General features: G+C 33.3%; 1 protein-coding gene across 1 annotated transcript; it reads right to left on the reverse strand.

The window, feature by feature from the left end:
• Window positions 1-12,834: 12,834 nt before the first annotated feature.
• On the reverse strand, window positions 12,835-14,993 carry LOC145069472 (E3 ubiquitin-protein ligase RMA1H1-like). The gene is made up of 2 exons (XM_079016400.1): window positions 14,837-14,993; window positions 12,835-13,638 (listed from the first exon to the last, which is right to left on the reverse strand). The coding sequence occupies exon 2, from the start codon at window positions 13,604-13,606 to the stop codon at window positions 12,914-12,916; it is 693 nt and encodes a 230-aa protein (XP_078872526.1). The 5' UTR covers window positions 13,607-13,638; window positions 14,837-14,993; the 3' UTR covers window positions 12,835-12,913.
• Window positions 14,994-16,298: the final 1,305 nt, after the last annotated feature.

The following is a 16,298-nucleotide window of genomic DNA, read 5'->3' on the forward strand; positions in this document are numbered from 1 at the left end:
AAAAAATAAAAAAAAAAACTCACTAATCTTCATGCGGTTTTATATCATTTTTCATATTTCAACTAGTTTATCTACTAATTTTACCAAACGTCATTTTTTATCAGCTAGCATCTAGCTTTTCATACATGAACTAGTAATTGATTTTTCAATTAGTAACTAAATTTTAAGCTAGTAACCGGCAAAGATAGTCCTCCAAAAAAATCTTGCTCATTTAACTCTCCCTGAACACATTAAGGCCTTAGGCAAAAAAAAAAAATAGAAGCCTCTTCAAGTTAAAAAAAAAAAAAAGTTCAAATTACTGTGCTGCAAATTCATTATAAAGATTTGAACTTGATACCTAGGCTTTTCAATTGACTCGACTGCAAATTATTATTTTCATATAAAAAACAGAATTACATATACAGAAAATTTCACAAAATATAATTTTTTATAGAATTATTTTCAACTTGATGCATCTACTCTATTTCAAAGGAACATCTTATATATAATGTGTCATGCAATTTCAGTGTATGTATGTGAGGGGTTGGGGGAGGTCGATGAGGTAACAATTTCAACCTTGTACCACTTCCTTCCTTATTTTTTCCTTCCCATTACTTCCAATTTAGGGCTTTAAAAAACCGTCTTTGATGAATCCGTGTGTGATTTTAGGGATACCATCTTTTGGGGATGAGATAAATACAGAAAAAAAATCATGATGAGGTGGAATCATAAGAGAGAGCAGATGATAGTTTTCACCAGGAAGCTAGAGGTAGTGACCTTGAAAAACAATTGATAAAGAAAATTTGGTGTGCAAAGGTCTCCAGCTTCATATGTGGAAAATTTGGTGTGCAAAGATGAAGAGGACAATGGTGGTATCAAAAGTTGATTACAAGCTATATATTAATCTTGGAAAGACAAATTTTTAAAGATTGATCAAATTGGTGGTGAACTCCGCACCTCCATTTTGACTGAAGCAGATGACACATACCAAGCTTTGTGGAAGACATGTATTGGGATACATAGGCAGTGAGAGTGGAGAAATAGTGCATGACGTTCCAAAGAAAATGCATATGTCAAATACACGTAATGTACTTAAAAGGAGTGGTTTTTATATATAGTAATGATATATAGATAAATTTCCCAAAATATAAATTTTATGCTTGAACATGAACATAAATAATTCTTATCAAAACTCAAAAGAACAAGTAGACAGTTAGTATCTTTGAACATACTATTTTCTCATGAATCATACACAGTGTATTTCACAAATATCAACACAATACCAAACTAACAAGTTATAACTAAGTGGGCTAATAATACAAAAGGGCTATACTAAAGGATAAATACATCTAAAATATATATACACACACAATAGACACATCCAGTATACGCCCAAATTCGTAACACGAAGTCTCGAGCAATCTTTCAGACCAGATCTAAAATCGAGGAAAAGAGAATAAGTTATCGATTTAGTAAAAATATGAACATACTGTGACAATGAAGGAGCACGAAGAACTCTAATTTTTACCATTGAAACTTTGTCTCGTACATAGTGAATGTCGATCTCGATATGCTGGTGTTACAATGTTGGTAGACAAGTGAGTAACGTTGACATTGTCACATTACACCAGAGTAAGAATAGTGGACAACGGAAGGTAGTGTAACTCAAAAAGAAGATTCAAAGCCAAATGATCTCGACAATAACATTCATAATACCCATATAATCAACTTCGACACTAAACCAAGATATTGTACCTTGTATCTTAGATGACCAAGAGAGAAGGTTTTTTCTAATAAATACATAGTAGTTGGACGTGGACTAGTGAGTAGTCAGGAAACCGTCCCAATCAGCATCGAAATTGGAAGTAAAGGTGAAGCATATAGATGTAAACTATGATCCAAGGTACCTCAAACATATGAAAGGATGTGTTTGACAGTCATGATACCAAAGAGCACATGTAAAACTATTACAAAGGGTCGGATCAGTAATCAAATGGACAAAGCCATCGACCTTAGTTGAGGTGTCAACTGAGGTGCGAGCCGGTTTGTACTTAAGAATCTTGGCATGCTCAAGAATCTGTTTGTCATACATTTCTTGACATAAAAACATGTCATAGTGATATCGAGTAACAACAAGTCCAAGAAAGTAGTTTAAAGAGTGTAAATGTGACATGGAAACCTCTAAATGATGAGTATCAAGAACGTGTTACAGGATGTCGATGGTAGAAGAAATTTGTAACATCCCAAATTTCAAGGAAATTTTTATCATTTAAAACTATATTAATCATTCAAAAACCTATTCTTTAGAAAGTATTAAAACATTCATTTGTTTGAAAAACATAAATCTCAATAGCAGTCTATGAATGTAATGGCTAGCACAAACCACCAAATAGCAAGTCGTCTAATCAACACTAATGACATGAGCTAGATGAGATTGTACCTTTCTAAACACCTACAACACATCAGTAATCCCTTTTTAGCTCTTTCCTCAAGTATCACTTAATAATACTTAATATTATACTTTATTACTACTTTTTAAATTTTTATATAAACCAATTCATGGATCAATTTACCCCTCTCGTCCCTAATCCAATGAAAAGTTGATGATAATTATTAAATAACATTCCCTTTGATTTCCATAAATATAAAACACATGCTCTAATTATTTTCCATAAAATTCTAATGAATTAACAAATAAACCATAAAAGTTGTCCCTTTTTTCTACAACAATCAATGAAAATGGTCATCCACACCCTAGAAGGGACGAGAATCATTCCAATGTAAAATTATATGACAAACTATGCCAATTCATCTAAACTCGACCGTTGGATTCATGCAATTTAGATTTTTCTATATTTATTTACTCATTTTACAAAATGACTAATGAAAGTAACATTTTACTGCACCAACCTGTAAGAAATGCCAATTCAATCTAACTTAGGAATGGAATAAAACCATGCACAATTCATAGAAAAACTACACATTCCTACCAAAATTTATAAGAAAACTTTATGAAAAATAGAGCTCCCTAAATTTAGTTATGATTTTTACAAAAAGACCAAAGTGAACAGTGAAATTTCTGGACTTACATGCACTTGAAGCTATCCTTCCAGTTTGTAGCTGAAATTAGATCAAGCCCTTTGTATGGATGAAACTATACATACATACCTTTCCAAGGACATATTGTGCATGAAAATTGGATTATGCAATGATTTATTACGATTTTTGAAGCTAGTGAACAATTTCATAATTTTCCAAAGGTTTGAGCTTAAATTCCACTTAACTCATTAAGTCCTTAACGGGAAAGTGTAGTTAAAACCAAAAGACCGAAATGTGAGCTGAAACTATCTATTTCCAATACCAAACCATAAATGACTCAATGGATTAAGAACTTGCACACATGGACTCATAAACATGACTTTTCTCCACAATAAGCTCATAAGAAGAGGTTTAAGGGTTTGGTCTATAAGTAAACCCCATAAAGAACTTACTGACTCAAAACCTTGACTAAAAATGGTAGCTCGCATTAGTCCCCATGGATTGGTGGTGAAATGGTGGTCATTACATGCTGAGATCTTCACACCAATCATACATTCATCAATGTTAAATTCATGAAGAAATAGAAGATAAAAGTTTGCAATGAGCATATCTAGCCATGGAACCTTGTAGCATTAATGACCTCACCATCACCTTATGAAGACAAGGTGGAGGTGGGCTATTTTTGGGCAACTTCCACCAACACAATCGGCGGCGGTGGTTGGTAGCTATGTGATGTGTTTCAAGAAGTAAAATAACAACTAGGTGAAAAGATAAAGAGTTTCTACCCACAAAAGCTTCCAAGGAACTAACCCACTCACATCTCTTCTTCCGATGGTGCTCAAGAAGAATTCTAGTCGTAATAATGGTAACCCTGGCTGTGATGGTAGCAACTATCCCTCACTCTCTCTTCTTTTCCCGGTTCACCCAACACACACCCCACTTAGAATCCATTTATACAGCAAAAGAGTGGCTAAGGTTTGGTTATAAGAAAGATTCGATGCAAAAGACAAGAAAAAACAGGAGGTGGAATACTCCTTCATGGACGTTGATTCTGATTAGGGAACAAAGAGACAGGTTTTCAAAAAAAAAACAGAAAGAGTGGCTAAGGTTTGGTTATAATAAAGATTTGTTGCGTTTTTCGTCCCTATGGTTTGGTCAAAATTGCACGTTTGGTCCCTAACTCTATGTATGCAAAGGACGAAAAATGCAAAAAAAATCAAACCACAGGGACGACCTGAGTGCAAAAAAAAAAGTTAGGGACCAAACGTACAATTTTGACCAAACCATAGGGACGATTTCAGTAATCCTTAAACAATTAAACATATAAACTCTACCTAACCCCACCCATTTACCAAGAACTCGTAGAACTACCCTAACTCCTCCCTTCTCATTGCTCCACCCTCTCACCTCTCCTTTGATGTCAAAATATGGCCACCATAAGTGATAAGTCTTTGCCTCCAATCCACCACCGTCCTCCCCGAAAGCCACTAACTTCATCTACAGGTTTCAGGCGAGGGTTTCTCTCTCATAACGATGGTTATTTGCGCCACTGAACTCCGCCATCACCACATTTGAACCTGGCATCAATGGCTACTCCTTCTGGCGAACCTTCGCTCTTCATCCATCACCGTCTCAAGCCCACTCTCTCACATTCTCACTCACAAATTTGCTGAATTTGTACACAATCGGCGCTAGATTTGTGGTTCGATTTTTAGATTTATGGTTTTTCAGGTTTCAACTTTCTTCTTTTCAAATTTGATTTGGTTTGGTTTAGTGTTGATTATAGGCAGTTTTCGGAAGTAGAGCATGGTCGTTTTCATGAAGGGCAAAAGGAAAAGGGGAAAAAGAAGGGGGAGAGGCGGGTTGGGTGTGGTGAGTGAGGGTTTGATGACGTCGTCGGAGGTGTGTTAGAGTGGCCGGAGTTGTAACGGTAGATCGGAGATATACCGAAGAAGAAAGAGGGGGGGGGGGGGTAGAGACGAGCTATTGCTTAAGGTTTGGGCCCATTTATTTTTATAAAGCAATAATAATTATTTTTCATAATACATAAATCAATAATTAACAAATAAATAGAAATTAAATCAAAAAAGAAATAAATAAGGGTAAAATGGTCATTTTATGTCCAGAGGGATGAAGCATGTAAATTTTTAATTAATGAGGGACGGTCCGAGTTAATTTTTGAAAATATGGACTAAACGTGCATTTTGACCTGCACGAGGGCACGAGGGACGATTCGTGTAATTTACTCTATTTGATTTAATTCACTTAAAATATTTTATTATCTCGTTTATGCCATTTAATTAATCACCATGATTAATCGTGACTTTTTATTTTAATTATTAATTCATATTTTTAAATCAATATAATGCCTTATATTTATTTTATTTCTTAAAACCCTTATTTCGAAATAATTCAATGGAAAATGAGGCATTACAAAATTTGAACAACGTCATCCAAATATAGGAGAAGGTTTTGTGGTCACCCTATTGGTAAATAAATAGAGAAGAGTTGGATCGACTGTGAATGAAAATGTTACACGACACAAAATTTCTATTGTCAGTGAGGGTAGCGTTATGTGATGTTTATGTACTAAATTGAACAGTAATTTGTTATAATTTGTTATTCAAGGGCCACAAGTGTAGAAAAAATGAACCTTAAACCTATACATGTGTGATAACTATCAAATTTTGGCCTCGACCAACAACCAAATTCTCGACGAATAACAAATAAAATAGGCTAAATATGTGATATATGTCAAAGTTTAACAAAAATACAATGTTACATATACAATAATACTAGGAAAGTTAGCCTAATCATAATAAAACCAAAAATTAGGTGCAAAGAAGTTGTACTATTATACATAAATAATAATATATTTCGAAAGTACACGAAAACACAAATTCAAAAATATAAATTTTGTAAAAATCTTACTTCGTAATAAGAAGTTATGATTTTCTAAGTTTTCAATTCAGCCTTGCATCGAAGGTAGCATCATAATTTGCAAAAATGGGGATTAGCGAGTTTTAGCCTAAACACCTAAGACGATATTCGTAGTATTCCTTGATATAAGACGAATGAGACAAAGAGAGCCAAAAACGGAGTTCCTATAAGAAAGTTATGATTTTTATAAAATCATTTAGGGTACCCCCTTTTTAGAAGAAAATGAGGTAAAGAAAGGTGGAATTAGCAAATATAAGCTAAAGGAATGTTGAAGTACTCGTCAATATGGTTGCGTTGATATAAAGAACATAAAAAACAGAGCTCGTATGAAGAAGATATGAAATTTACAAAATCTAAACTTTTACCAAGTAAAAAGGGGAACATGTCACGCGCAATGCACGGTCTGACAACTGGATTTGTGAAGATACAGTAGTTGTGGTCATACGAGATAATGACACATTTCGTGCTCGGGTGGAGCCAACACACAACCCACACCTGTGAACCCGTGTGGTAAGCCCTCCAAAACATTATATAAATAACATAATCGACCTCTTCCATTCTACACCCTTGAGCACTGCTCTCATACTCCCTCCCTCGTCCAGGAAGTCTTCCTCCCGAGCTCTTGGTGCCTCCCGACGCAACTCCCCGAGTAGCAAAGTACACTACAAGGGTGAGTTCACGACCCCACTTTTATGTTTTTCAAAGTTTTCGGGGCGGAGGGGGGGGATACATGTTAAATTAGTATTGATTATAGAATTGTCGTTGATTATTATATCATATATCAATATTTTATATATCAGTGTTATACTCAAATTATACGTATAATATTCTGACTGTTAGTTACTCTACCCAAATCTTGCGAATAATATTATACCTAGTCGTTACTCTACTCGGACTCATATGGATACTTTACATCATGTCGATACTCTACCAGTTTACTTTTAGGGTAACTAAGTATTATATATATATATATATATATATATATATATATATATATATATATATATATATATATATATATATATATATATATACAACAACACAATGGAATTTTTTTTTATATTTCAAAGCCTAAACAAAAAAGATGTTAATCGAGACAACACTTCATCACCCTAGCTAATTAGTTTTAGCTAAAACCCCAGCCAATAATCGTTAATCTTAAGTGAGTGGGTGAGTTATGTATAGATCTATATGAGGTTGGCACCCACTCTTGCCGTTGCTAACTACAACCTTGGCGGTCAAGTCACAACAGGGATAATTGTCAAAACTTTTATGACGTCCGATGAAGCGTCTTATGAGGGCACAATCTTTGCTCAAAATCTCGATTATGGGAACTCGTTGTAACATTATCTAGGGGCCTTAAAGAATGTAATAAATATAATGGTTATAACTGCTAATAGGGGAACACCTAATAGCAACAGTGGTATACATACATTATTCATGTTACGAACAATAAGAGAAGCACACAAGTTATAGTACCTATAAATAGTAAAATGCAACTTATAAAGAAATGGTACATCAACAATGAAATTTAAAATACTTATATAACTAAATTAGTTATATCTAACAAGATATTTTCAATTTGTATTATTAAATTAAATATGTAATCTCACCATCATTATGTTAACGTTTTCAAGCCACATGTATTCTGTATTCTCAGACAACTGAAAGCCAGACATGGCAGTACTTAGGGATTTTTGGAGTAATATGTGTTCGACAATTGAACTTCTTGTATTTATGCTACAAATTATGATGTAATCTATAATTATTGATAAAACATAATGTTTGTATCATATTTATGTGTATTATTCAATATAATTGACGTCTGTGATCCACGAAGAGACGTCGTACAACCCGACATTTTCGCCACCAGTTGGCGGTGTGAGAGACAAGTATCAGATCGACTCTAAATATCCGAAGGCGATTCTCCATCAACTCGATGGTACCCTCCTTGATCAACCCAAACATCATCGAGGTCGCCTCGAGAATGCCTCTAGTAATCTCAGACACAATAAACTCGTGTAAACCCTTATCAATTGGTTTGATGCTTGAGCCCAAACCAGATCTAGATCTTGAACCTCCTGCCCCACCGTGTGTCATCACCATGATGAAACATAACATATAAACAATCAGTATACACACAAAGAGGTTCACACTCTCGACGTTTCTTGAATTCATCATGGCCTTCCTTGTCTTGGGTATATATCTTGTGCTTCAAATAGTATAGTCCTATTACTACATTCCACATCTATCTATACCCTCCCCAAGGATTGTCTCGATACCTCCAATTCACTTCCTTTCTATCTAGTTCTTCTCTCCTACTATAGAGCGCTCTATGCGACAAGACATATCCCATGAACTCCCTAGGTTTTATTTCCTCATCACTCTCCGCTATCAACTGCAGAAGGAACTCCTTCTAATACCTTCTAACTACCATATGATTACAATCACATACTATTGGTACTAGATAATTTTTCGAGTGAAAGGTCTCACCCTAAAACGGTTGGACTCAGATAAGATTTGTGCAATAGAGTTAAACCTAACCCTCTAAAATTATCTAATCTCAACAACATGTAACCAAGCGCATTCATCCACTAGTTAGTTGATATTATTGAGAATACCTAAAAGCATAAATCACGTAGCTTTCTAGCATGAAGCAATTCGAATCAGAACATAACCTAAACAGGTCACCCTATCAGGTAACTAATCTCATAATAGCATGCATATCTATAAGCTCATGCAATAGGCACATAAAGGCATCTCTCCTAGAATGCTATCATGCAATCCTGAGCAAATCCTTAGTCGTAATCTAGCATGCGATCTCATATCATAGCGTAAAACATATAACATGTATGGGTATTTTAGGAAGACTTATATGAGCTCGGCTGATTGCACACATCACACCCCTTCTTTTATTAGAAATCCCTTAATAAAATGTTTCCTTTTATGAAAAATCTACCAAATCCTTAATTTGAGTTCAGACACACCCGAGATTATGTCTGAATCCCTCAAACCAAGACTCTGATACCAACTTGTAACATCCTAAAATTCAGATAAAAAAATTGTTTTTAAATCATTCTCAAACATCCGATAATCATATCAAATCAACCAAAAGTGTATCATAGTGAAAATATCATCAGAGTACAAAATCCCAAAATCACATAATGTAGATAACATGGGAGGATTCAGTGCGATCATGTCGGGCCCTTCCCTTTCGAGTTGGAATTACCTAAAACATAAACTGAAAACCGTAAGCACAAAGCTTAGTGAGCTCCCTCAAAATACCCCATAACATACATACATAATAGTCAAAACATAGTTGGGTCTATTTCACCATCTTCGGTCTCTTTCAATCAGTATTGGGTATATTTAACTCCCTTCGGTCTCATTCAACCGGTATTGGGTCTATTTCACCCCCTCAACCAGTATTGGGTATATTTCACCCTCTTCGGTCTCTTTCAACAAGTATTGGGTCTATTTCACCCATTAGGTCTCTTTCAACCGGTACTAGGTATATTTCACCCCCCTTTGGTCTCTTTCATCCGGTATCAGGTTTATTTCACCCCTACAGCTAGCATACAATCATAACAGAAAGAGTCACAGAGACAACAAACATATATAAACATAGTAGGAAATTGTCACGAAGACAACTATCATCCTATAAACATAATTCAATAGGCTGGCATTGGTGCCTTCGACCCACGAGTACAGTAAAGAGACTCACCTAAGTCTGAAGATAGACAAACTATACTCGGGCTGTTGAATCGAAAATCCCCACACTTCAGATGCTAGCAAAATTGATGAAGACTCTGGATCTAAGAACTCCACTCCAACCAATGCTTGGACACCAAATTCCTTCATCTTCAAAGTGCACCACACACACACGAGCGTAGAAATTAGGGTTTGCTCCTGACTGACATACGCCCAACGCACAAATGGGTATGCCTAAGATACCAGGGGGCTACCCATGTCCAAGGCTCTTCGAGGTACGCCCAGTGTACCTCATTTACTCCCAATGTAATGGGTCCTTATGCAACACAATTAGATATTTAATGAATAAGGAATTTACTTGAAAAAAATCGGGCATTACATTTTCTGCGAAAATTAAATACATTTATAAATTCTTTCTTATAGCATGCTTGTTCCTGCTTCTCATTTTATATCGTGGTCATGATGCTAGAGTGGCTAGAGTGAAAAGACTACATGCAAAGTATAGTTTTCCTTTGGATATTTGAAACTTGAACTTTAATGTTTTCTAACATCTTATCTTTCAAAACTAGAGAATTTACAAAATATAAAATCAATTTAGATGAATAAGTTCAAAATAGAATTGCAAAATGACACTGACCTAAGGATTGAATGTCTATAGTTTTTGTTTTATTTCTTTGTTTTTTAATATTACTTTGATACTTATTTAGCATTCATGCTGCCAAATCATTATTTATCATTATCAAATGGCAAATTTTATGAGATTATTGAAGATTATAGGAATAAAAGTATAAATATAGCTATAACTATAACTTTATTGCGTTGTTACCCTCCATCAGGGAATAACACCCCCTCCCCCCATGGAATAAGGAGCAAGTTAGGAATAGGAATCACTGTATTCCAAATATTACCTAATATCTTTAATGGTTATAAAATTAATTAAACTTTCATAGTGAGAATGTTATGATGCAAAGTTCCATTCCATTCCATCTTTAATTACCGTATTCCAAATATTACCTAATATCTTTAATGGTTCATTTGATAAACAATGTTATGATGCAAAGTTCATAGAGATATATCTCAACCTTCCTCCTACTCCATTGCAACTACAAGAAGACCCCGACCAACTAAAAGTCCTAAAAAATGGTTACATGATAAAGGTATTCTCTTTTTGTTGACCTTTCCGTTTCATACATATCTAATATATTGTATTGTTTATCTACGGTTAAAACATAATCTTTTAAATTCATTTATCTGCTTTTACCACTTGATGAATTATATATCTTGTATTTTTGCAGATAACCCCTAACTTAAATGGCACCCACAAAGTGGGGATAAATGATGCAAAACAACAAGAAACAACTCCATCTCCGTTAGTACTGCAAGAAATTCCAAAAATAAAAAGTTAACCCAACAATGGAAGGAGGAAGAAAATGTGTGTGTGTGTGTATATATATATATATATATATATATATATATATATATATATATATATATATATGTGAGGGCGAAAAGGTGATTTTCAAAATTCAAATGTAGGGAAAAGGGTAAATTAGTTAATCTCTATTTAAATAATGGTATATGTCTCTTATATTAGATAACTAGTTTATAACCCGTGGAAACTACGGTTATAAAATTAATTAAATTTTCATAGTGAGAATTTAAAATTATTAAACAATTATTCTAAATAAATTATTAATTAAGAGATATTTTTTAATTGTATAAAATTATAATCATTAATTTAAATAAATACGTGAATTTATATCACCTTATAATGTGTATTAATTTTATTTTAATGTTGTTAATTTAATGTAATTAAAGTGTGAAATTTAAAATTTGAAATTTGAAATAGAAAATTAAAAGGTTGTCAAATGACATGCATTAATTAGGAGGCCTAATAGGGTGTCACATGGCAAAAAAAGAATAAAATATACATTAATTAGGAAGTTTAATATGATGACACATGTCAAAAGGAGATTAAAACTATTCTTTTATTAGAATAGGGATCTATATTGTGAATAACTTAGAATAATCTCTATTTTCAAAAAATTAGTAAATGTGATTATGTGTTATATAACCGTGTGTGTATCAATTAATAAAAATGGTGTTTTGGTCTTTCTGCGGGCAGCCTACAGCATGGGCTCTCACCCCATAATGGTATGCAATCATCTATTTTCAAAAAGCTTTCAAGTTCCCATTGTTATTCACTTTTTAAGGCTACTAGGAGTGGGCAACTGTTACCATCATTAATAACGCCCGAGAACACCGCCCTTCTCCACTGTTATTGCGCGTTATAGGTATTTCTGTTGCTTCCCGTTACCACCAAAACATCCGGTAACGGCGTTTTTTTTTCCTGCTAATAACGTTTGTGGATGTTGCCCACTCCTAACACTATAAGTCTTTTATGCATGTGATAGTTCTTGGGACAGTTCGTGAACATTAGTGGCTTACATGATCCTAAGGCCAGATTGGAAATAAGAGGTGCTTTGTTTGGAGGACGTACACAACTTCCTACTTAGGGAGGAGGGAGTCGTTCCCTCCCAACCCACCGAACCCACTGTCATATCAAATTTTCTCTTTTATTTTTCTTCATCTTTCCGAACCCACAACACACGGAAATCCTATCTTTTTGAACCCACTTAATTAAAAAAAAATACAAAACGATCAAATGTAAAATATTAATTAGCAATAGAGTTATCGGTGGTACCACTCCCACTTCAACGAGTGGATTGATTGGTTTCACTAACCCACATCATTATCTCTCTCTACTTTCTCTTTCTTATTTTCTCTTGTACCATGTGTTTTAAAACTTGTATCTTAGATGTTTTGTATTTTTTTTAATTGAGTGGGTTGAGTGGGTTCAAAAAGATATGATTTCCGTGTGTTGTGGGTTCGGAAAGATGAAAAAAAATAAAAGAGAAAAATTGATGTGGCAGTGAGCTCGGTGGGTAGGGAGGGAACGATTCCCTCCCCCCTTAGTAACGTAAATGTAATGTGATTTACCTAAAAAGGGAAATAAAAATAAAATGAAATAATCTTTTCGAAAATGAAAATGCAAAAACACAAAGCCCATCAAAGATTAATCGGCCTGCTAAGAGAATCCGAAGTCAAAAGCCCAATGCATGGAAGACCAAGGCCCGTAACCAAAACTAACTAAAGTCAAACCCATGAAGTTAAATCGTTTACTACCCATAACTTTTTACAAATGTACACACAAAGGCACAACTAGATTAGACTCATCACCAAATTAAAACAAAACAAGGCATAATATTATGCAACATAAAAGAAAAAACCAAATACGTCCAAGCGATCTATCTGCTTGAATCGCATGTCTTCTCGCCCGTTGAGTACTAACCGCCACTAAATTATACGAATTCGGATAAACATATAAAGGCGTTTGTGTATTCCCAAAAATACCCCCATACACCATCTCCCCTAGCATCCCGGTAGTAGGACTTGTAGGATTTATAACATTTGGTGCTTGTTGGTATACGCGGTGATTAACTTGTTCAGTTGGGGCCCTAACCACCCCACAACTCGGACTCAAGGGTCTACGTGGGATCACCATCCCTAAATCTAGACTCTTTTCATCTGGCTGTGGTTTTGTGGTTTGGCCTGGGCTGTATAACGGGACTAGGGTTTTTTGAGAGATGTCACGTTTGCAGACAGGGCATTGTGGGTTATGGTTGATTAGGGTTTCGGGTGAACTGTTTTGGTGTTTGATCCATTTGTATATACATGGCCAACAATAGAGGTGGCCGCAGAGTGTTACCACAGGATCTTCGACGGAATCTAGACAGATATTGCAGTCGAAACCGGAGGAAAGACAGTTCTCAGAATCTTCTTGGAATTCTGATAATGATTTCCATTTTTCGGAAGAGGTTTCATTGTTTTTGATGAAGTTGTTATTAATGACAGCTTCTTCGGGATATTGCTCCATTGCTATTTGATTTGATGGATTGATGTTGATGTCTGAAAAAACAAACATAAACTAGCATTACATTTGGTTGAATATAATAGAATAAACACGCCTAATGGACATGATATAAAAAATAAGTAATAGAATAAATTAGAATACTTCATGATAATGTTTTTGTTAAAAATGAATAATTTTTCATGCGAATAATATTGATTATTATGTTATCAACTAAATACAATGTACACTAAATACATTGTACAGGTTTCACATGATCCTATTATTTTTAGTAATAAATTATTTTATCTATAATATTAAAAAATATAACAACTCATCAAAAATCAAATAATATTATAATAGAAATACATACTTTAGTTCTTTTTAAAAGATAAAATCGATATTCTATTAAAATTATTTTTTTTATTTATAAAAAGCACGTAAATAAAAATAGTGTTATATTCTAATTCTATTCATTTTTATTTCTCGTTCGATTTCAACCCTATATCTTTTAATTTCCTGTGACTTTTAAACTATTGCATAACATATCAAATCTCAAAAACAATAACAAAAATGAAATATAAGAATGTATATCATCACATATATGACGCAATTTTCCATTGTAGTTCATCTTTAAAAAAACACGGCTTACAAATATTAAAAAAAGAAAAAAACGAATCAATTATTTCATAATAGATTATCAGACGAACCTTCTTGTTTGTAGTGAAAACGCCATTAAAGAGTTTGATGAGATAAGGACAATTCACCACATGCCATTAAATAGTTTGATTTTAAAATTCATGAGATACTAAATTAGGATTTATATAATATCATAACAAATTAACGACGTTAACTAGACAAGATGTCATATTTTTCTTAAATTTGTATCATACGCCAGAATACACCTTTTACCATAGGAATTAACAATCCTTGATATGAGTTATAATACTTTCAAATAATAAAAAATATATATATAAATAGATATCATACAAACTATTTCATTGCAAATTGCAGAAGGAACAAAAAAACCCTAAAACCCGAGCAAATTCAATCATAAATTCTTCATGAAATACCAAACAGTTTGCAAATCTGTAAAAAGTAACTTAAATCAACACATTGAGTCACTGTTTCAAAAACAGCGATGAATCAGAGATACAGAATTTCAATCTCTGTTTCAATATCTCGTCAAATTACAGATCTAAGAGCTTCGAAATCGAATCGAGTATAAGAACTAATAGAAAAGGAGATTAAACTCACCAATTAAACGCTGGATTTGAAATTATCTTTGAGATTGTAAATCGGTGAAACTGGATCCGATGAGAGAACTGTTTGTTGATGGAAATTGTGAGCTTCGAGTTGATGAGGAGAGTAGATGATATGTGAAGATGAATTATATATAGACACACAAAGTGGTGGTAAAATAAAATAAAATAAAAAGTAGAAAATAGAAAATTAATATATGCAACATAAGAATGACGTGGCGTCGGTGAACTGTGCATCTACGTAAAACTGCCGATCTTATCCTTGACGACGTGGACTGTTTTTGCTTGCTACGTCTTTGAGCATTTAATAAGAGCCTTTTGGTAATAAATCACTGACATTTGATCATTATTTAATAAGAAATGAATTTTAAAAATCTGGTTTGAACATAGATCAGGTTACTCATTATATTGAGGTGTCATAATGTTTAATATAATTTCTAGTTGGGGTTTTCTTTATGATGTATTAATCAAATTTGTTTTAAATAGATCGATTAAAGTGATTTGGAAGGTTATTTTGATAGATTGAAGCCGAGCTTTTGTAACTTATAAAAGGTAAAATAAAAACTATTATTATTTTCTGGAGGGGGTGATGTATTAGAAGGGTAATATATTTTTGGAATTTTATATATTTGGTCATTGAGTTTTTTTTCATTTATATTCGCCCTTTCAAATTGTCTAACTCTCCACATTCGATCATTATGACCGACTAATACAAGTAAGCCGAAAAATATGACTTAATATCATAATATATTTTTCACTTTATATACATTTAGTTCGTAAGTTTTTGGTACATTTAGTCCTTCATATTTTTTACAAAATAAGTATTTGTTGTTTTGTACCCATTCACTATTTATGAACGGTTCTTTAAGGTTTTTATCAATACATCCTACATCAGACAATCATTAAGGATGTGTATGTTCATGTTTATGGTCATTACAACCTTAATTGTTTGTTGTTTATGTCTTGTGTTCTTAACATCGTAACTTCTTTATACGATCTCAAATTTTAATGATCGTTATATCCATAGGTTCATATCTTAGTCTACTAAGATTTTCGTTTAGATTACTCCTATTAAAAAGTAATATATTTTACTTACGATTTTATAAAAAAAACGGTTCATATATACATTCATAAAAAATGCATATATATATGTATATATATATATATATATATATATATATATATATATATATATATATATATATATATATAAATCGTAAGTAAAAATATATTATTTTTTAACGGGAGTAATCTAAATGAAAGTTGTAGTAGACTTAAATACAGACATTCAAAATACAAGACCTAAGCAACCAAACAGTTGAGGTCGCATTGGACATAAGCATCAACAGTTGCAAATACCTCAATAATAATTGTCCCACATAGAATATCATGAGAAAAACCTAAAGAACTCAGTTATAAGTACTAAATGTCTACAAAAACAACAATGATTTATTTTG

The sequence above is a fragment of the Lactuca serriola genome, chromosome 8 (assembly GCF_051521515.1).
Source record: "Lactuca serriola cultivar US96UC23 chromosome 8, Lser_US96UC23_V15, whole genome shotgun sequence".
Taxonomy (NCBI): Eukaryota; Viridiplantae; Streptophyta; class Magnoliopsida; order Asterales; family Asteraceae; genus Lactuca; species Lactuca serriola.